The sequence below is a fragment of the Topomyia yanbarensis genome, chromosome 3, assembly GCF_030247195.1.
Source record: "Topomyia yanbarensis strain Yona2022 chromosome 3, ASM3024719v1, whole genome shotgun sequence".
Taxonomy (NCBI): Eukaryota; Metazoa; Arthropoda; class Insecta; order Diptera; family Culicidae; genus Topomyia; species Topomyia yanbarensis.
In genome coordinates this window covers 277,494-299,430 of record NC_080672.1, presented here as the reverse complement: position 1 = coordinate 299,430, position 21,937 = coordinate 277,494, and the positions used below count along the sequence as shown (strand labels likewise).

The window sequence follows — 21,937 nt, the reverse complement described above, 5'->3', positions numbered from 1 at the left end:
AGTCCTCAACAATGATGATCAGGTTTAAATAGAATCGAATTTGCCAGATCGATCCCTTTAATTAAAAAAAATCGGTGCTGTCAAACATCGAACCTAAAAGATCGAATGCGACCAACGAAATCTTTTGTAATATACATAAAAGTTTAATAAAATAAACGAAACATTTCGTTTCATTCACGAAAAATAATGTCGTTATCAACGATTACATTCGTGCAATGTAAACTAAATAAGTAAAATTTACGAAAACTTTCGTTCATCAACCGGCCATTTCTTCGTACCACGATAAAATCGATTTGGCCACACCCCTTTCTTTAAATTAAAAAAAATCGATGTTATCAAACATCGATCCCAAAAAATCGACTGAATACAATAGTAGGCTAATAAATACGAAAACCTTTCTAAGATAAACGAAATAAATTCGTGCGAGTAACAAAATCGTTCATCATGTACATAAACATTTAAGGAAATAAACGAATCATTTCGTTTCATTCACGAAAAATAATGTTAACAATCCTGCAATGTGCACAAAATAAGTAAAATTTACGAAAACTTTTGTTCATCATGCGGCCATTACTTCACACCACAATCTTTCTAGTCCACAATAGAGGAGAGCAGGTTGAAATAAAATTTTGCCAGATCGATCCTTTAAGTTAGTTAAAAAAATCGCCGTTGTTAAACATCGATCTTAACTTATGGATTGAAAAATTAATATGCTAATGAATACGAAAACTTTCCTAAGATGAACGAAATAAATTCGTGTGAACAATGAAATCGTTTCTAATATACACAAACGTTTATTCAAATAAACAAAACGTTTCGTTTAATTCACGAAAAATAATATCGTTATCAACGATAACATTCGTGCAGTGTACATTAAATGTGTAAAATTTACGAAAGCTTTCGTTCAGCAAGCGGCTATTCTTGTTCGTGAAATGAACGAACTATTTACAATGCACGAAAATACTTCGTTGCAGAAAATGAATTCGTGCATTGCATACTCGATTTCGTTATATTTACGAATTTATATTATCAGTGTAGGGTTAAATTAGCACAAATTAATCTTCAGCATAAAAGTACAGCAACTATGAATCCACGCCTTGTTCAGGAAGGAAAGCTTCTATAGCTTTGGTTAAAGACCCGCATTTTCATTAAAGAAACTTTTATACGTCTACGTCTCCGTAACTTTTAACAAAAATGGCATGACAAATCTACGAGAAAAGCCTTGTGCGCTTTTGAACAGTGCTATTGGCGCATGTCTTATATCCGACCACACAACTATTTGTGCTATCACAGTCAATATGACTATTGATAACGTAAACAAAAACCTGTTTTAATCCACCTAGAGGTGCAATTGTGCCTTTCTTATTTCTCCAAACTATGATTTAATAGCTGGTTCGTACAATATAACTTTATGGAAATGTCTTTCATTCTTATTACACTTGGTAAGCATATATAAGAGCACCTTTTTGCATTCATCGCGGTATCGGTTTGAATCGGAGTTTTCTATGTGATCGACCTCCACAACCCGTAACTCCGGTGCTGGAAGTCGGATGGAGATGGAATTTAATATCAGTTTCTGGGGACGCAACACCTTTCATTTGAGACTAAGTTGAGCAAATTTAGCCATTTTCGAGAAACCAATATAACCGTTATTCTGACTTTGGATGCTTCCGGATCCGTTGATGGTGGCCAGTGTGGCCAAAGAGACTTTGAATGACTGTTGGGGACCTAGATCTACAAATTCAACAGTTGTGTTTACATTTTGGCAAAAAAATCACCTTTTTACATTCATCGCAGAATTCGTTAGAATCGGGATTTGCTGCGTGATCGTACGTATCACCCTGTAATTCAGGAACCAGAACTCGGATCCACACAAAATTCAACAGCAGCTGATGGACCTTTCATTTAAAATTAAGTTTGTCAAAATCGGTTCAGAAAATTCCGAGAAACTGATTTGGAAAAATCAACAAATTTTGTTTTGTAACCATACTCTTCAACTCGTAATTCGGAACAAGATGTCGGTTGAAAATGAAATTCAATAGCAACCTATGGGAATATTATACCTTTCATTTGAATCTTAGTTTGTAAAAATCGGTTCAGCCATCTCCGAGTAACCGATGTGGACATTTTGTTAACAAATCCGCACATACACACACATACATACACACATACACACATACATACATACACACATACATACACACATACATACACACAGATATTTTGCGATCTCGGCGAACTGAGTCGAATGTTATATGAGACTCGGCCCTCCGGGCCTCGGTTAGAAAGTCGGTTTTTGGAGCAATTGCATAACCTTTCTATATAAGAAAGGCAAAAGAATAATATTTAATTAGCTTAATAAGCATGAGTTCAATGTTATCTTCATGTGATTATAATTTGCAAAGGTTGGTGGAATGCGTTTGAACGTATAGGGAATGGGGGTTTAGTAGAGTGGGTTTGGAGGATGCGTCAGAAATCCTTCATCTTATTTCGGTATACGGGGTGGATGAAGGAAATCTGGGCGTGAGGGTGATCCAAGAAGAGGGGAGTGATGAAGGAGGGAGGTGTAAGGCCAAGGTGGGGAGGGGGGGAAGGGGCAGCTACGCAATACTCAACTGCATATTTTGCCTTCCATTTGAGACTTGGTTTGAAAAAATCGGTTCAGTCATCACCGATGAACCGATGTGACTTTAATTGTGGAATATGCCAGGAATTCCGGACTTCCGGAATCGTCGATAGTGGACAATATATTCAAAGAATGTTTGATTGGCAATCAGTGATCTAGATCTACGATTAGAAGTAATTTGGTGACCATTTCAATAGTTTTTAGCCTCTGAGGTATTACGATTGTACCGATTTATATGGGAAATTCCAGTGTATCCTTACTAACACCCCTGTAACTCCGGAAGCAAGAGTCAGAACCGAATGAAATTCAGCAGCAGTCAATGGCATTACTGTATCTTTCATTTGAAATTAAGTTCGTAAAAATCGGTAGAGAATTCGTTGTGGAATGGGTGTGATATTAGCTTAGGAACTTGGCGGGTTCCCCGAGGGCGTCATGAACCGTCATAGGTGGCCAATGTGGTCAAAGCTGCTTTGATTGATCATTGGTGATCCAGACCCGCAAACTAGAGTAATGTTACATCAATTTTAATATGTTTTACATCATTTGAACATTATGGTGGTACCAGTTTATATGGGAATTTGCTGTGTGACCGCACTCTTCAACCCGTAACTCCGGAACCGGAAGTCGGATCAACTAAAAATTCAATAGCAGCTTATGGGAGCGTTATACCTTTCAGATGAAACTAAGTTTGCGAAAATCGGTTCAGCCATCTCTGAGAAAATTGTGTGAGTTTAAATGACACACACATACACACACACATACACACACACATACATACATACACACACAGACATTTGCCGATCTCGACGAACTGAATCGAATGGTGTATGATACTCGGCCCTCCGGGCCTCGGTTAAAAAGTCGATTTTTACAGTGATTGCATAACCTTTCTTTATATGAGAAAGGCAAAAACACAACTATTGTTCGGCATATTTGCCGTATAATGACCAATCTTGTTCTGATGATTTCAAAAGGGTTGTATAATACTAGCATTGCATAGCACGAACACCTGCACAAATCGAAGATGGAGTTGCAGAATTGAGCATATGCATTACCATATCAGACCTCGCCACGATCTACAACGACGTAGACCCGCTCAACTCCACACACCTGGCCACGTTCTTACAAGCGTTTTTATTTTATAATAGTCCTATCATCTACTTAAAGAAAACGCTCGGAACCGAAACAGTTTTCATAGATGACGGAGATATCAAAAGGCGAAAAAAAGTTATTGCTTGATACAGGATATTTAAAATATTTGGAAAAGGTATCCTTTCTATATCCTATGTAATGGGCTACACGTTACTTTCTCTCCCTCTGCAACTCAGTTTGATGACCGGAAAGTGAAAGGTGCTCACTTGACTTCGTGCGAATCGTATTTCGATGAAACTGCATTAGGAATTGCAGGTTCTATTACTTAATCGGGACAGCGACAAATGGTCCAATCGAAAAATCACAATTGAAAGACAATGACAACTAAATTTTTCCCAAGATGAAAAGCGACTAAGATGACAATGACAACTAAATTTTTCACGGAGAGCGAAAATTACTTGTAATAATTTGAAATTAGAATTGTTTCGATCCATAAGTTAAGATCGATGTTTAACAACGGCGATTTTTTTAACTAACTTAAAGGATCGATCTGGCAAAATCATAAAATTAAAGCAGATAGTAAGTAGTTGCACTACTGATTCAAGTTTACCTTGGATACCCACCAATAAAATTATCAATGGGGGGAATGTTTGATATAATATAATTTACGATAACATAACGATTCCCATGAAATGCAACCATACTATATGTGACATACGGAAAAAGAGTTTATAATTGAATTTCACGGGCAATGTTAAAAGTTGGTGTTACAAACAAACTCTGCCAATAAGATAAAATATAGGGTGAAGTGCCTATTTTCACCATACTAAGGAGGGCGCCTCACTGATTCATTAATTACTCGGCCTACAAACAATGCGATGCGTTCAAATTGGCATCAATAGCTTTGCTTCGTTGTTAAGTACCAAGATAATAACATACATGCGCTGAAAACAGTGAAATTCTCGTGTTTGAGCGCAACGAAAACACGAATCGAGTGCCCCTTTTGTTGCGCTACCATTTGACTCAATGCGTTAAACAAAGATGGCAGACACTGCTCTAACCAACGGCTTCAAATGGGTAGCGTGATAATAGAAACATAGCGACAATGGGCTCATCACCCTAGTATAATTCGCACAAAAAAGTTCGGCTACTAGTATGAAAGTCACAACTGTTCGTGGGAACAAATAAACCCAATTAATCCTCCAGAAAAGATTGTAATTAAACATATATGGAGTGTTGAATTTTCAGAAAAATAAGATTAAAAATAGACATCACCGGAATTATTCTGCATCCTTTTTTCTTCCGAGTCCTCGCGAAAAACGACAGCGGGCGAGCTAGGGTTGGGCAGCTTCTCCACCATATGGTAATGCCCTTTTCAGCTCCTTTGGAATGAAAAATTCTCTAATTTGAACACTAATTTAGGTTCGACTGATCATTTGTTCACTCTTTCACGAAAATCACAATAATGCTCATTCACGACACACGACATCTACTCACGGCTCAATAGCTCAAAGTACGTAGGCATCGGAAAAAGTATTTGTTCCGAGAGACTTTTTCACAAAATTGACAAGATCGAAAAAATTGTTACCATCCGACGCGTATGGCTACTGCGATTAGTATTTCTTCAAAAGGGTTGTATCATACTGTGGCAGAAATGCGTTTCCCCTCACAATCGGCAGTGATGCACATGCCCACCACTACATTTGGGGCAGCTCAGATATTAGTTTGAGAGGCACAAAAATGATGGAATACTTAAGGGACCATGCATAAATGACGTAGCATTTTGGGATAGGGGGGTGTACCAAATTTGTAACAAAATGTGACGAGGGGAAGGGTAAGGTCAGAAGCCGTGCGACGTAGAATTAAGTTTAATTTTTTTGATAGGCCTCAAAACCCATTTTGTTTATTTGTTTATTTTATGTTGTTTATTTGATTGATTAAACAATTTAATATTACTCCATTCCTAAGAAAAATAAATGTAATTACACAAGTTACGCGGTTTCTCATGTGGTAAGTTTTTCGATTTGGGCTAGCAAAAAAAACGAAAAGATTTTGAATGCGAATTTAACTTACTACATTAGTTAGCTAATCTTTCTAGCTAGTAGACTTAGTTTGTTAGCTGAAGTAAATTTTCTCTTAGCTTTCGGAATCAACCAAACAAAATTTAGTAATTTAGTTGAACGAATGCCTCTTAGAATCATTGGCAGCTGCAGGATTGTGAACTGAGCGAACATCTCTTTATGCTCCATGACATGTAAAATTCAAAACAAAACTGAAATTGGCTTATTTTGTACGCAATTTGCTGTTGAAATGAAAATGTTGATAAAATCCGTCTAAAATTTTGTAGAGGCATTTAAAGGAATTGTATAAATATGGAATACGCAAAAAAAAATAATGTGACGTTTTTTCACAGAACTGGAACGTAGTATTTGATATGTGCAAAGAATACTATGTGTAATTGTACTATTGCATTATGTTTTGTACTGCATTTCTCCCATATGTGATATGTATCTACAAGTAAGCGGTGTCCGATCTTGTAACCGAACATTGATTCTCTCACGGTCCATTTATATGAAGATCTTAATTACAGCAACTCAATAATGGTGGCTATCGTAAGTATATCTTCCATTTTCACCTTCAGAAAATGGTCCTCATCACAAATACTCGGTCTTATGCGAATCACCACTAATCACAGTATTTGGCCGGTGCACCACTTCTTGCTTCTGCAACTCACTCATCTCGACAGATTACTAGGGCATAGTATAGTAGAAGTTTCCTTTGTTCTTCAGACAAGGAACACAATATAAAAGTAATTTTCTTTGTCGTTCGCTTCACACCGGCTGGGACAGAAGCATAAACGACACTGACTTTCGTGACCATTGATTTTGGTTGTTGGAAACAGCAATCTTCTAACTTTATCTCAAACCAAACGCTACAAGCTAAAGTCGCTGATAATAATGTTTTTGAAATTAATTTTCAAAATATTTCAGGGGGGAGCTTTAGCCCCTTAGTCCCCCCTCTAGCTACGTGCCTGATCCAATGTGCACTGAAGAGAAAAAGTAGAATGTTTCGGATTCTGTGCTTGTCTTTCCGAGACATCACTCGGTGCTAGTTTAGATTTAACATCTAATTGGTACCAAGATGGTGCTAGTTACTGATGAGGAGAATCCGAAACACTAAAAACTATTTTTTTTGCAGAATAAAGCTATTACCGGTCAGGGTTGTCAATAGCTGTATTGTATTCTATCATTACCGTGTATTTATTTACTTCGGTGAATACCAACCGAATCACGTTGGCTGAGCCGCGATACAAATCCAAACCGTTTCCAACTTCCGAAACAACATCCACCAACATTTACGTTACTGAAAGCCGTCATGAAAAAGGAATGAAAGAAACAGATAACACGAAGAAAGTCAGAACTCAATTTTCAATTTGTTCGCAATCCAATAATCTCAATCGGGCTATCGTGTATATTTATACAAATACTTCACACAAGTGGCATAGGATATGTTTTCTGTGACTTTATTGTTCCCTGCCATCGCCTGTATCTGATGGGTTTACTGCCGCCTGTCAGTATTCGGGTAACGTGAATCCGCTTATGTAAAGTAGAATCATCTCTGGCAAGAGCAAGGAGTAACTTTTTCTATTTTGGTTGAGTCAAACTTGAGCTGCTGGTGGTTGAGCTGATAATACCGAACAAGTAATAAGAACTTTATTTTCAAATTTGCTTCAATCTCATCATAAACTAACCGCTGCTGCACCGAGTTCAGCAAGTCAGTGTTTATGGTGGTACTACGCTGCTGTAGAACTAGTATTTCCAGACGAAATAAAAACGCGAATTACCTCATCTGTGCACAAATGATATCAAGAAAGTCACCCCGAAACACCTACCTGTTTCCATAGTCTATCGAATATCTAGAATTTTTAGCCGGAATTTAAGATTACTTTCGGTTCGGATGATTTCACCTAAACCACAATCGTTGGGACCACAAAAAGAAACAACGGGCCATAATTTATGAACGTGACAGTCATAACCGAGTTTAGTGTGAACGACACCTTAATATTAGAGTCCCATGGCGGTGGCTGTGGCGATGGCGAGACGACGGAAGGAATCCATGAGGCTTGTGCATAATGTTTAGCTCATCAAAAAAGCAATAAACGCGATGAACACAAAACGAGAAGAGAATCCCCCTCCCAACGAACCGGGAATTGTTATTTTGACAGGAAGGATGTGCCCCTCTTTTGGGAAGTGTGATTTGCTTTGTTTCGTTAGGATTTGGGCGGAATTGAATAATAATTCATGAAGGATCCTTCGGATACTCGGAAATGATTTATGGTTCGAGGAGTGCTGAGCTGGTAAACAAAGGGTGACTTTCAAGTGGGGGGAATTATCTCCATAGTTTGCGTTTTTGTTAGTTCTATAGCAGGGAATGTGCCCACATGGATTCAAGGATCATTCACTATTGATGATAACGTACTACTCAACTAAACCTACCTGGCACACATTTGGGAAGCTCCTCGACCTGCCACTCGTCCGAATCAATATCGCACCTGATGTCGACCTTTCCTTCCATCCTGTATCCCGCCGTGCAACTATAGTGAGCCGTTACAAATTCCTCACTCGGATCAACGGTTAGCCGGGCACTGCCATGAGCTATATCCGGTGGTTGCTCGCAGTCTTCGTAAATTGTCTGTCCAGCCACCGACCGAACGGTTGCTGAAAAATATAATTGAACAGTGAATTAGAACGATCCAAGCGTATGTCGTTTGTCGGTCAGAGGCCGTGTGAAACCGATCCCCGTGATTGATGTGCGTGAAAGTCACTATCGGTTCACCAAGCGATCCCACATAACAACTCGTCGAGCGAAAATCTAATGGAATGTAAATCATTCGATTAGGGTGGTTTGCTTTAGCGATTGATGCTTCTGGGAAGTCAAGTATTTTAATGAACTAGGTTCGCCAAAATCACGTATCCCGTTCGAACATTTCTATTCGCACCCCTTCGACATTTTTCCCACAATAATTTACCGATCGATTGTCGCTGCCAATTCAACAATAAAATTCCATTAAAAACCGATCAACCAGTAAAATATGTGACAACCTCATAAATTAGTATTTATTTTATTGGCTCTTCTTTACGTGCCGAATTACAACATCCCGGTGTCGGGGGGAAAAAACTGAACAAAAGCCCAAAGAATCAAATCGACCACATAAATCTTCTGTCGCACGGATTTTTTTTTTGGCGCGCTTTCGGATGAACGAATCCTTTCCCGAAATCGCAGCCGGCCCAGACAGCAGCGGCGGGCGCGAACCGATCAGATGACAATGCATGCCATTGCGGCAAAAAATAAAGATAAAACTTTAAACCGAACTACCGTAGAAAATCGAACTACCATAAATATTATCGCGTATTGTTGGTGTCGCTCGGCAGCGATGTGTATCACTTTATTTCGTTCCGATGTTGTGTCTGATACAAAAATGATGGGTATTTTGTTTGGGAGACAAGTGGAACTAGTAAGATTGGTGTGAGTCGTCTATTTAGAAATGTGTAAACAAATAAATAAATAAAGAAATAAATACATAAATAAATAAAGGGATAAAAAATAAATAAATAAATAAATAAATAAATAAATAGACCAATCTAATATATCTTGGATAAATTATTTATAGCTCAGATGCAAAAACAGCTCTAACCATCTTCATACAAAACTAAGTTTTCTCTGGTAGCATCCCTTTAAAACAGCTTTTAAATCCTCCGTAGATATCTTCTTTCTCAAATATATTATTGAAATCTGAGGGTGTCGATCCCTTAGGCGACAAGCCATTTGGCCGAATGGGTCATAAAAACGAAATCCATTAGGCCGAAAAGGTCATTAGACAGAATGGATCATTAGACCAAAAGATTACCAGACCGAGTGCCACGAGAATCAAAACATCTGAGCTTGTTTGAATCAGAGAACGAAAGTAATATTTGACTTAATTTGACCTTACTTTAGGCCCCTGATATAACTACCCTTAGCAGTTAACCGCATCAGTAGGGCCCATTTCGTGCCATGACGTGTTGTAATGCTTATCACACGATTGAAGTATTTATTGAGAGTCTGGAAAAATCAATTATGTGTTTTTCCTTCTTTAGATCATGAGCTGCTCTTTTCAGTGTTCACAAAACTGTAATTGCTGATCTCCTATTGTTTTATTGCCTGAAAAAATAATCGGCTTAAGATAGATGTCTACCGTTTAATTTCATTATAATAAACGGCACTGGTTTCGTAAGCCACTCGTCGTATATCATTTACTACTTTTAGTGTAAAATATGCTTAGGGACACATGAAAAAAGTTTCATAACCGGCAAAATAGGGGAAGTTAAGGTATTAGGACATTTAATGAAAAAAATCTGATTTGTAGAGTCAATGTCAAATTTTTTTATGTTTCTGAATTTTACCGGTAGCGAATCTATTTTTGTTTTATTGCTAAGAACTTTCGACGTTTTTCAAATTACATTTTGTGAAAATTGATTGAAGAATAATAGAGATATATGCAAGATAAAATGATAAAATTTAATATGTATGACAAAAGGCCCTATAACCCCAACTTCTCGTATTCGGACAAAGGTTAAAAAAGTTCCGTTCGATGTCTGAGATTTTTTCACATTAGAAAAACTGCAAAATATGTATGATTTGCATCACGGAGCAGAATTTTTTTTAAAATGGTGGATTTCGGGGACAAAATGACCCAAATTTTCCGTATTTTTCGAGTGACAAAAATATCTCCATTCAAATACTAAGGTTATTTCCTTTAAAAAGAGGCATACATTGCAATTTTTCGAGTGCTACTTCAAAAGTTATGGCATTTAATATATTTTTTCCTTCATATTTTCCCACAGTACCAATTTCAAACATTTCAAGCGAAATGCGCGGGGGTCTAGAATTGACCAAATGATGTGAAATTTGGCATCTGAGCTTACTTTGACATTTGTCGGCTTACTTTGTAATGTCGATCTTACCCCTATAGGGGTAAGTTTTACCCTCAGCGCCTGGAAGTCACATTGTTTTCTAAGTTGAGCAACCAATAATTTTTAAATGAAATTAAATTTTGAAACCCTGACACAAATAGGTTTTGTTAAGATTTTTCTAAAGAAGAATTTTTCGCAGAAACTATAATTTTGTTGCTTTGTGGCTTTGTGGGTTGGTGCCGGTTTTAACCATAATTCCCCTACATTTAGTCAATTCGCCTGAATTTCGCCCTCCATGCACTGCGCGACTTCCAGATGCTTAAAGCAATATTCCAACAACATTAAAGTGGAACTTTAACAACATGATGTCATTCACCTAAGGTGACCATACGTCCTGGTTTCCCAGGACATGTCCTGGTTTTTCACTGACTGTCCTGGTGTCCTGGGAAGTCGAGGAAAACGCTTGATTTGTCCTGCTTTTTCTCCTGTAAGCCTAATAACAGGTGTTCAATAAAAATGAGAATTTTTTCAGTCATGTAGTTGAAAAACAAAAACAAAAATCTTCAGCGGATTCAGAAATTTGTATTAAAAACGTAATGTTTATTCTTCAAAAAAAACGTCAATGAATATTAGAGAAGGGGCCCTGGTCAGCCGTACGACGCAACTTAGTCGCGATGCTCTCACAAGAGCACTGGACGGTACTGACGTCCTTCATTCGGATACAATTCCAAATCCTGGCGGTCAACTGCTTCGTATCCTTGACTCGCCAATTATTTTTATACACTAAAGCACTGAGGGAGCCGAAAAAACCCCATTGGGACGGCACTGGGGCAAGTTAGTGGGGTTTCTTTCTTTCGTCACGTACGGTATCTTTTTCTGCTCAAGATACTCCAGCGTCTTCTTGGCGTAATGGGAAGACGTCTTGTCCGGCCAGAAGACGTACTTCTCAACTGCATGATTCTTCTTTAATAACGGCAGAAGAATTTTCTCAAGACACTCCTCCTGGTACACTTGTTGATTGATGGCCAGACCGCTCGGCTTGAACCACGGTTTTGAAATCCCTCTGTCCGATATGGCGATGTACAGCATAACATTTCTTTTAAATTTATGCTTAAACTTGTATTTTACTTCGGGGTGTGTGGCCGACTTGTCGCTAGAATAGTAGCTGTCATTTCCTGGAATGTGGGTGTTCGAGAGCAACAACGTCTCGCGGTAGTTGTTCATCATCCACCGGCACTGCGATTTCACGATCGCTATCTGCTCGTCCGTGTCGTCGGGGGACCGAGTCTTCTTCCGATAGATGATGTCCTCCATCTTGAGGGCTCGGTGAATCAAGGCCGGCATCACGCAAACTCGTTTCGTCCTTGTTGCCGAACAGCTTTTTCAACGCTTCCTTCTTCTTCTTCGTAATTATCTTTGCCGGCGACCGCTCCACGCTCAAGGATGCCAGGATCTGGTAAACTGTACTCGTGGGTACGTTTTCGTCTCGAAAGTGGTCTACCGTAAACTTTTTTCCACGATGGCCAAGTGTTTCGTAAAACCGCACAACACGCTCGCGGAGTACTTGCTGTTTCGACACCATCTTCGATTAAACTGGCAGCACCCGAGCGAAAAGAAACATGTCTCCCATTTATAAGGAGTTCAGAGAGCAATTCTCTTGGGGAGAAAAGAATTTACGCTCTTTTCTTTAATTACAGAAAGGTATTGAAATCATTCTCATTTTTTATTGAACACCCGTTATATTTCTAATTATTGAGTTTTCACTTTATTCACTCTGCTCCAGAGTACGACAAACAAAACTTAATACACTGGAATCTCTCAATTGTACCATCCGATGCTTTTTTAATCTATCATTAGAACCTCGTTATTTCTCTTTCCAACTTACTTTTTTACATGGAAATTGAAAAGAGAAAGAGGCGTTCGTATGTACGTACCATATGAATGAGCTGTAGCTGTTTGGAACAACATTTGGCAATCGAACCGATTCCAGTTGTGGACCAAACTCTGGCCGCTATCAATGTCGATGAAACATTGATTCCAGGATCCGAAAAAATTCCTTTAGTGCCTACATCTAAGAAGACTCATCGAAGTTTTGGCGATTCTGCTTCTTCTAGAGTTCTCTTGCAAGTGGCAGTTTTTCGTTTTACTGGAAATCCATTTCATAAAGAGGAAAATGGCAAAACAACTATAACTGTCGTGGAATAACCTTTTTGAGCGCTCTCTTGAGCTGGTAATTATGGAACCCCTTTAGGATCAATACCAGTTCCTAATCAGTCTACTTTTCCATCTCAATCGGATCGGAAGCTATAATCGCGCTGCTTGTTAACAGTGCAGTGAATCAAACGAACGCTTCTACATACAGTCTGCCGTCTATATGTACCGCGACAGCAAAGCAATCGAAAAATAATAGTTGTCCCAAGCCAGTGTGGAAAATAATGCACCGTTACTTTCATTGATGCGGTATCGATCGTTTATTTAAAAATGATTGAAACTCATCAGCAAAATTTGAACAATCTTCGATCCCATACAGTGGTCGTTTATCCAATCCGCCCTTGTGTTCGCAAAGTGGAACAATTAATAAAGGTGCATACTCGTAATGTGGTACTGATAGTATTTAAAACTTTGGCGATGGCGAAAAGTTTGGCTATGGGAAACAACATGAAACGTCGTCGTCGTCGTCATCGCATGTCAATGTTAGAATCAAGATACCCGTTTAGATTGACGAAGATAAGCCTGGTGTTAGCCTGCACGATCTATCCCCGGGTTCAGCCAATAAATTCACTATTGATGTCGAAGTACGTAAGTGAAAGTTTGAAACCTGGAGAAACTTTTTTCCAGATATATCCAATGGTGTTCGTATCGTGAGAAGCAAATCTCAAATCACGCTGCGCCCATATGAAGGACAGATCCCTACGTGCCAAACCATATGTGAAAGCCTCTAATGAAATAACATCAACTGCGAGCAAACCCAACAACATTAACTAAATCACCAACAACCGGAGTTGCAACTCAGTCACCGACGAATGCTGGAACAACAGAATCTACACACAGCGTGTCCGATCATTGTGATACTGCTTACCAATGGTTGTCATTCGAGATTGCCAGATATAGCGCAGGGAAGCTACTTGGGACCGTTAATGTTTCTGCTCTGCTTCAATGACGTGTATCTAGTGCTTAAAACTTCTCGCCTGTTCCTGCACAGACGATCTCATAATAATTCGTCTCATTTGCTCAATTCAGGATTTCCGATTTTCGCTGGTGGTGGTGTAGCAAGAACTTCGCGGGTGTGTGTAATTCCTAAAAAGCACGGTGATCGAATTCCCATGAAAAATTTTCTAATAGAGCTCTTCCTCTCAGACCCACAGAACTTTTTTACTGCCGAACCCAAGATCTTTGTAACTGCCGAAAACCTGTGGAGAAAGCACAGTCGATTGATAGGTAACGGGGGGAGGCAATCCTCTTTCGACTGTCCCGGATTTTTACTCGCCTCATATGGCAGCAAGCAATGATGACGGATGAAATTTTTTCTTTGCTTCGCGCGTAAAAATTTTCCAAGTAGAAAAATAATTATTTTTTGTCACCATGTGAATTAATTCAAAACTTTCCAACGAAAGCAATAAAGTAGAGAACGGAAATTGTTGCAATATTATGACGTGTAATGCCATGTCAATTCGAGAATACGTCAGCGTCTGAAGATGAATTAATTAATTGTATCAGTTTGTTGCCGGGTAGCGTAGCGCTGAACTAGCAAAATAATACAAAAGCGGTTTTTGTGATAAATGGCATAACATATTAGTGAATTTGATTTATTTGGAGGTTCTTTATTTGTAGGGGACACCAGGCTAGTCCACTTAAACGAGTCCAGTAGTTTTCCACTCAGTGTTTGATGATAAATCAATATGTGAAGGGTACTTTTGTAATTTTTATGTTGTAAAAATATAATAAATGTAATGATAGTCCAAGGAACCGTATCTCGTAAAGTATTCCACAGGAGGCAACATTCACACGGTAGAACAGGGCAAGCTCAATATTGTGTCTGCAGACAGCGACTTGTCGCTCGTTAGCGTACGTTACCCCAGAGAAGTTCACAGTTTCTTGATGTAGTGTTGACTTTGTTAAATTCAAAAAAAAAATCAAAACCAATCTTTTGTGATACTTTGGTATAAACATATCAAATTAGACCCATGCAATCGCATTCTTAACACCATGACAACACAATATGTTAGATTAATTAAAGTTTTTATGATGGAAATTTCTTTGTTTATCTTATTTATTTACAATAGCTGGTTCTTGATCAAAATATATACGCGAACGGAGGTCTTAGTGGAATGTACGTAATATTTCAAAGGTTTTCTTCCATTTTATTCCACTATGTCTTTTATAGTGAAATGCACTTGCACTTCAATATTTAACAGATACCGGTATTTCGATTACTACTTGTAATCTTCTTCAGTGTTTGTATCAGTCTATAGGAAATTACGGGATTGTAAAATCGTTTTATCTAGGGAACCGGATAAGCTGTAGTCGATGGGTACCTAGATGCATGAAGCTGACCGTTTTTTGCATGTAGGTAAAATTTCGAAGAGCCTCGAATATCCGTTACCTTGGTCTCGATTTAATAAGGAAGGAGACGAATGTTTGAAAATTTCCTAGCTACGTCTTATTTCCAAGGATTAGAAACTTGACGCTGAATTTTAATATTAATTGATGTGAGGTTTCGTAAAAACATACCAAATGGAATCTAGCGAGAACGGGTAAGTAACACACTTCAAGACACAAATTCCTTGATAACTTTTGCAGCACTGTTACACACAGATGCAAGAATGAGGAATATTTGGAGGCCCTTGAAGATACGGACACTGAAGATTTTCCTTCTCAACATTGGGAGCCCTTTTCACCCTCATTCCAAGACCCGTCGCATGTTGCGAACGACCTAATTGAAGATCCGCCAGTTGAATATCAAGATCTTGACCGTTTAAAGGACGACGATGGTAGTGTGCTAGAAGTAGTTCAGGGGATATATTTGTACTTCTTCTAAGACTTATTCTTTCGTCGGCAATTCAGTGCGCCCCGAAGTAGGAACCAGAACGGTCGTTAGAGATTCTCTGCAGAACGTGATGGATTGCATTTGGAAGTATGCTACCAGACATGTATCGAGACAAATCAAATTTAATAACAACGGGCCGATATGGGCCGAAAAGCCAAAACCAAGTAAAGATATTAAAAAGTTTGTCACCGAACAATCCCGATCGTTCCGGAGCCCATTCTCCCCATGATGATGTGGAATTTAAGTTAAAATAGAGTCAACCTGATTTGGAAGGCCTTTAAATGACTTTGAACTGAGCTAATTGAAATTTGAAATACACTTACCAAGGAGTAGTAGTGAAGTACACCTTTGGAAGGTGCATGATAAGTTCGGTTTAAATTCTTGTGATCAGCCATCTGGAAAGAATCCCGCCACCGAAAATTTTCAACTTGTTGAGAAATTTAAAATTTGTTTCAAACTAAAAATCATTTCAAATCAATTTTTTTTACTGGTCTCAATTAAATGAGGTTGTTACGTATTGTACAGTGCTCATTTTAAAATCGAAGTTTCATGAATATGAAGCATTGTAATATTGATAAAGCAATGCCATTATAAACTTTAAACAACTTTTAATTCAAAGCTGATCCATTGTAGCAGCTCACTAAAGAGTTACAAATATTCGAGTGGACCATTTTTCGAACACAGGCGTTAGTATGGATTTATTTTCATCCTCAGTGCGGGGCCCCTGGCTCAGGCCCAGTGTGCCCATGCGTAAAGACGGTACTTACTATCACCACAAACCTCTACATTTCCATGTAATTTCCGAAAGAATTTACAATTTCAATCCATACTATATTCACCTACATCAATTGTAGCATAAAAGTTATACAACTGTCAGGATAAATAGGTAAACTTGACTTGACACGCCTACTATATCGGCATGAATTTCCATTTCCATTCAAAACTCACCCAAAATAAAAGAAAAAATGTCTGGAGGGGCTACCCATTCGTTACATTTTACTAAAGAAATTCTAATCCTTGTGAAACTTGATGAAATTCATTGTAGACGTGACATTTGTTTTATAAACTTGTTGATGCTACGATCCGAAAATACTGGTTATATATAAGCTAGTTATTTTTAAATGTGCGACCGAAAGGTATATCGTTTTACAGCATGTTCCAGTTTGCGCAATTGAGTAGAATACTTGACAGATATGTGATTTATGTAAAGTCGGGCTGATTTACGACAGACATTTATTGTTTCATTCCTGCACAGGTAGCAGGATGCTCCACGAAGACACTAGTGTATCCGTACATGGTCGATTGAAATAAATTGCTAGCGGATATTGAAAGCAATATTCAACTCCTTTAAGTGAGTGCTTTATGTCTGTTCAGGTAAAGTATGTACAAACCGGTATATTGTGTTTATGTGCCATGTTTTCCATTATTACGATTAGAACTGCTGGAACCGACAAAAAACAATCACTGAACATCTGAAAGAACCTAAAACCATTTAGCAAAGTGGAAAAAAATCTTGCATTTCCTCAAAACTATTTTCTCGTCATCAAGGGAACTGCCAACAGCCTGTCATTTCGAGTTCGAGTCACTTTTCCTCAAAACTCTCAGTACTGTTGCCATTATGTTGGCACTTTTTTTTAACACGACACCGTACAAGTCCACAAAGTCAAACTCCCTCCACGAACGCGCACGCGGTCACGATCACTAATGGCCGTTTTATGATTGTTTTCGGGAAAGTTTTCCGCCCGATATGAATATCACATTAGCATCCACGCTGCACTGTCTGCGCTCCGGTCTATACGATGTCGGCGACAACGATTGCCACGTGGGTGGACCCGTCGTCGTTTCGTTGCCGCTTCGCACCGCGCATTGCTTGTGACAATATTCGTCCCATGAGACAAACTATAAGCAACCGGTAACTCACATCAGCAGCGGCGTGTGCCGAACCACCCGCTGACGCTGCCGTTGCGCTGGACCGGCAAAGGCGGCTGCGGCGGCGGCTGACCAGATGTGATGATGTAAATCTTGCAGGGGCGCACGCATACACACCGGGGGCAGAGCTGTCGGTTTCGTGTTCTATAACGACCCATTCGAAGAAGGTGAGATTGATTCGATTTATCGCTTGGAGTTTTATCTTTGATATTAATGGGTTTTATTATGAGGAGTTTATCTTATCGGTGCATCTCATAATTTTCAGAGGAATTCGTTCTGATCGTTTCGTAGGTAGGTAGATGATAATGATTGAGACAAATAAGTTTTTTTTCAATAACGTGGGGTATGTGTTGCCCAAATCTTCTTAGCACCTCAATTCATCACCTATTTTAACATATTAGTTGGAGCAGCGCCTGCTAAATATGCATTGTTACGGGGTGCTTCACTGGATCAAACGTTATTGCGAGAAAATGTTCACCTTCTTATCATAGGTTGCTGCGATCTCGAATAGTACAGAAAGGCAGAGCGAAAGCCAAACAGATATATCGTCAAACGAGCTTAAGGTGAAAATATTGTGGAAGCCAGGAACGCACGCTTGTTGCTTGGCACCGACGCACTTGTTTACATTCAGAAAAAATGGAATTCGATGTGAAAATTCAAACGCACAAATGAGAGTTTTCGGACATTTTCCTTCGGTCATCTGCACATTGGCAAAATATTTGAAGTTTCATTAATAACCGATTAAAGTTTCGCGAGCGTTATTGCAGTGGTGTGTGATTAAAGTGCATTCGAAAAAGTGCACTGAAAATGAGAAGAAACATGAGAGTGTTTCGAAAAGAAACCACAAAATAAGAGCTACAGATGGAATTCCATCAAAAACTCGAGTTGGTTGTATAGGAAAATGTTCTAGCTTCCTCAAGTAGCAGTTTCGTGGTGCACCGGCAAGGTTAGTGTATTGAAAAACGTATTTTTTTATTTGCTCATGTGCGGCGCAGGAACTATGTTGTGGCTGGCTTGCATAATGTCCTTAACAATGTCACGACAGGTGACAAACAATGAAACTTCCCTTTCATTCGATTGTGAAACGATTGATCCACTTACAAGACACGGCGTCTGCAAAAGTATCATCATGTATGGTCATTTTTAGATTACCTCTGAACTCATTGAAAACAGTTCAACCGTTGCAAACCACTGACTGTCTGCAACGGAAAGGCAAAGCTTTTCGTTGTCGCTTCCATTTAAGAAGATAGGTATATTATTTATGACCGGGACACAGCGAGGTGGACATTTAGTTCAGGTGTAAAATTATTCACGAATCAATTTGTGCTGGCCCGTTTTGGGATATATCCGCCGGTCCGTAGGCACTCTTCGGCTAAGGACACGAGCGCCGAGCGCCAAACCGGTGGTTATCGTAAAAAATATGTCGTAAAATTTTTTAATGAATTTACGAGATTTTTTCAACATAGGTTGCCGCACAGAGCAGTCCTTCTCAACCGGAAGGTGGGCTTCCATTTGTGGTGATTCGTGATTTCACCTTTCAGTGGATGAAAAAGTAGAAGTTATGGCTAATCCACAGGCGGCAAATCCGACTCATTTTCGGGTAGTATAGGTGGCGAAAATGTAATAATCTGGCTAATGGTTTAACTTGGTTTGATTTGCTTTGGTTTGGACTGCGGGAATTACGTCACATATATTGTAATTGATAGATGGTATTCAGAGCTCGATTAGTCAGTTGTAACTCATTTCTTGAACGAATCTGATAAGAATTTGACAGTTACAGCGGACGCTTCGAATACGTTCGGATTAATTCACCCAAATCGGTCTCCGTATGTGGTAAGATTTTACAAGATTTAGATCTTCGATCGGGTGCCAAACGCCACGCTCACGTACCCAACAGACCGTACCGAAAATTGTCACAAGATTGATGATCTTCGGTGGCTCCAGCTTCATGGTAACGCGGCCTACTTCATTCACAGTCTTCGCCATGCATCCAAGTATGGGCTCGCTACATTTACGATCGTCTAATGTGCAGATCATTGCCTAATTTGTCGCGCCTTCTTCGACCGATATCAGGGAGCTTATGTCTTTTTTTACAAGATAGGCCCATTTGGTGCTGTCAAAAATAAAAACAATCACGTGTGCCTAATCCATGCGGTTTGAAGGTTTGACATTAGATATCTCTGATGGAAATTTGAGAAATTCCGGGTGGCCAAGTTTGTTTCCTTTGTCAGTCACGTCATCGCCATGTGAATAAAATCAGATTGAAGATGATTGAATGTTTATCATTCCTGCATACATTTTTTTCATATGAGACGTTATTTATAAAGGAACCTTCTAGCCTTGGAATGTTCTAGGAAAGCAGTTGACGTTCGAACCATAGTCATACAATCTAACACATCGGAAGCAAACTCTTGCTTCTACCGGAGTACATCAACTTTTTCAATTCTGCGCTTGTAAGTTCGTTAAAAACACGCCTAACAGCTCTATGTCGGTAGGTAACCGGTGCTGCTGGTCTCGTTTTTGTTTCCAATCGATTTGATACACCCGGCGCTTACACATCATCATGTTTTGCTTTGACACGTGTGCAACCAGCAGCAGCAGCAGGCCAGTTGAGTAGTAGGCACAGACATATAACATGAAGGAGGAGGACGAAATGAGACGGAAAAACAATCTATATCGAGTAGGTGGGTTTTCGTGTGAATCTAGTAACGTCGAGTTTCTTTTTCTACTGTCAGATCGGGTGGCATTGGAATGAACCACCAGTATTTGGATGATTTCTGCACAGAAAACTGACATCTCGAGTATTCATCGACAACTGGGACATACTGGTATGGCGATGCTAGTGTTTTAAAGGGCATTCGTTCAAATGTTGACACAAGAATTTTATACTCATTTGTTCGACCGAGGAAGTATGTTCTCTGAGGTTTCAGCATTATAATAAGGATCATCGAACATACGTTTCGTTCATCAACTTGTACTCTTAATTTATTCTGCCAAAATCCACCATCTTTAACCGAGATCTGAACATCTGAAATCCCAGCCAAAGATTTTTTCCAGAGATCTCAGTATAAGTGTCGTTAACCAAGACTCGGAAAACATTCCGCTGAAAACCAATAAACAATTATCACTATGCTGAGATATCAGTTCAACTTACCAACATCATACGGTACTCTCATTTGGTCCCATAGTGTAGCAACTAGGCTCCATAGTAAAGTATGCACAAAAAAGGGGAAATCATAGGAATCACGACACGTGAAACCGGTGACACAGAAGAAGTCAAGAGAAAAACATTTGAAAATAGGAAAAACAGTAAACATGTGACTCTGACAAACTGTGTGCGACTTCCTCGCAGAAACAAAAAACCAACTCCAAGTTGGCGTTGGAAAAGTTTTCTTCTCTATTCGAAGGGTCAATGTTCGGGTTTAGACTAGTGACTTCATTCTTAATCGTAGCTTGGGAGTAGTTGAAGCAAGCTAACACTATTTTTGGCACTTTCACCTAATGTCTCAATCACGATCTGTTCGGAGTAAAGCGAGAGTAGTGTCTATCGTGTGATAGATTTGTTTGCTTATCATTATAAAACTAAGTGTATTGGTTCGCTTTTAATAATTTATTGATGACCCGCAATAATGCAATACATTAAAGAACACCATCTTAATATCAGGAAATTTTTTATAAAAAACGAGTAATGTTCCGCCGATTTACGGGACCAACTTTTACATGATGAGACTAAACTTCCATGTGTGATTCCTAAGGAATAAATACACATTACTTATCTCAATACGTATTCTAGTGCTCGAACAGAAGAACGTCTCTTGCAATACTTAAAATCAACTGCCACTGAGTTTCGTCGCCGCAAGTTTAATACATTTCGATCCAATTATTTTGAAGCAGCTTTTGTGAGAGGTCAGATCGATTAATTGATGTGGTTTATAGCCAAAAGATTGTTATTGTTATGAGAGATGTTGTTATTTTCGGGCTCAAAAATTGTTTAGGGAATCTAGGACTTCTCGGATTTGACTTAATCGGAAATGGTAGCCTCCATCAGTAAATATTATTTCTACATTAGTCCGGTTTTCTCCAAGCTACACAACTTCTATTGCTTACTACACATTTGTCTTCCTATGTTGTAGTCTAACGTTTTCCAGTTTAAAAATTGTACGTCAAATATCTACACATACAACCAAGTGAGATTTTTTTTCGAGGCATTGATCAATAATTTTTTTTACTGTACAGGTCGGACTCGATTATCCAGGGATTTCAAAAAAAATCTCACCTCGGATAATCGAA

At 39.0% G+C, this 21,937-nt stretch overlaps 1 protein-coding gene across 6 annotated transcripts in view; it reads right to left on the bottom strand.

Moving 5' to 3' along the window:
- Window positions 1-21,937, bottom strand: part of LOC131692703 (fibrillin-2-like) — a 250,397-nt gene that overhangs the window by 209,102 nt on the left and 19,358 nt on the right. For 5 of the 6 annotated variants that reach the window (XR_009306042.1, XR_009306041.1, XM_058979903.1 and 2 more), the window contains exon 2: window positions 8,215-8,436. Coding sequence is in view for 4 of the 6 variants with exons in the window: in XM_058979903.1 (XP_058835886.1) it covers window positions 8,215-8,436 (222 nt within the window). In the remaining 2 variants the exon portion in view is untranslated. Of the gene's footprint in view, window positions 1-4,993; window positions 5,241-8,214; window positions 8,437-21,937 lie in introns of those variants that run through there. The other variant, XM_058979904.1, reaches the window with a different exon arrangement.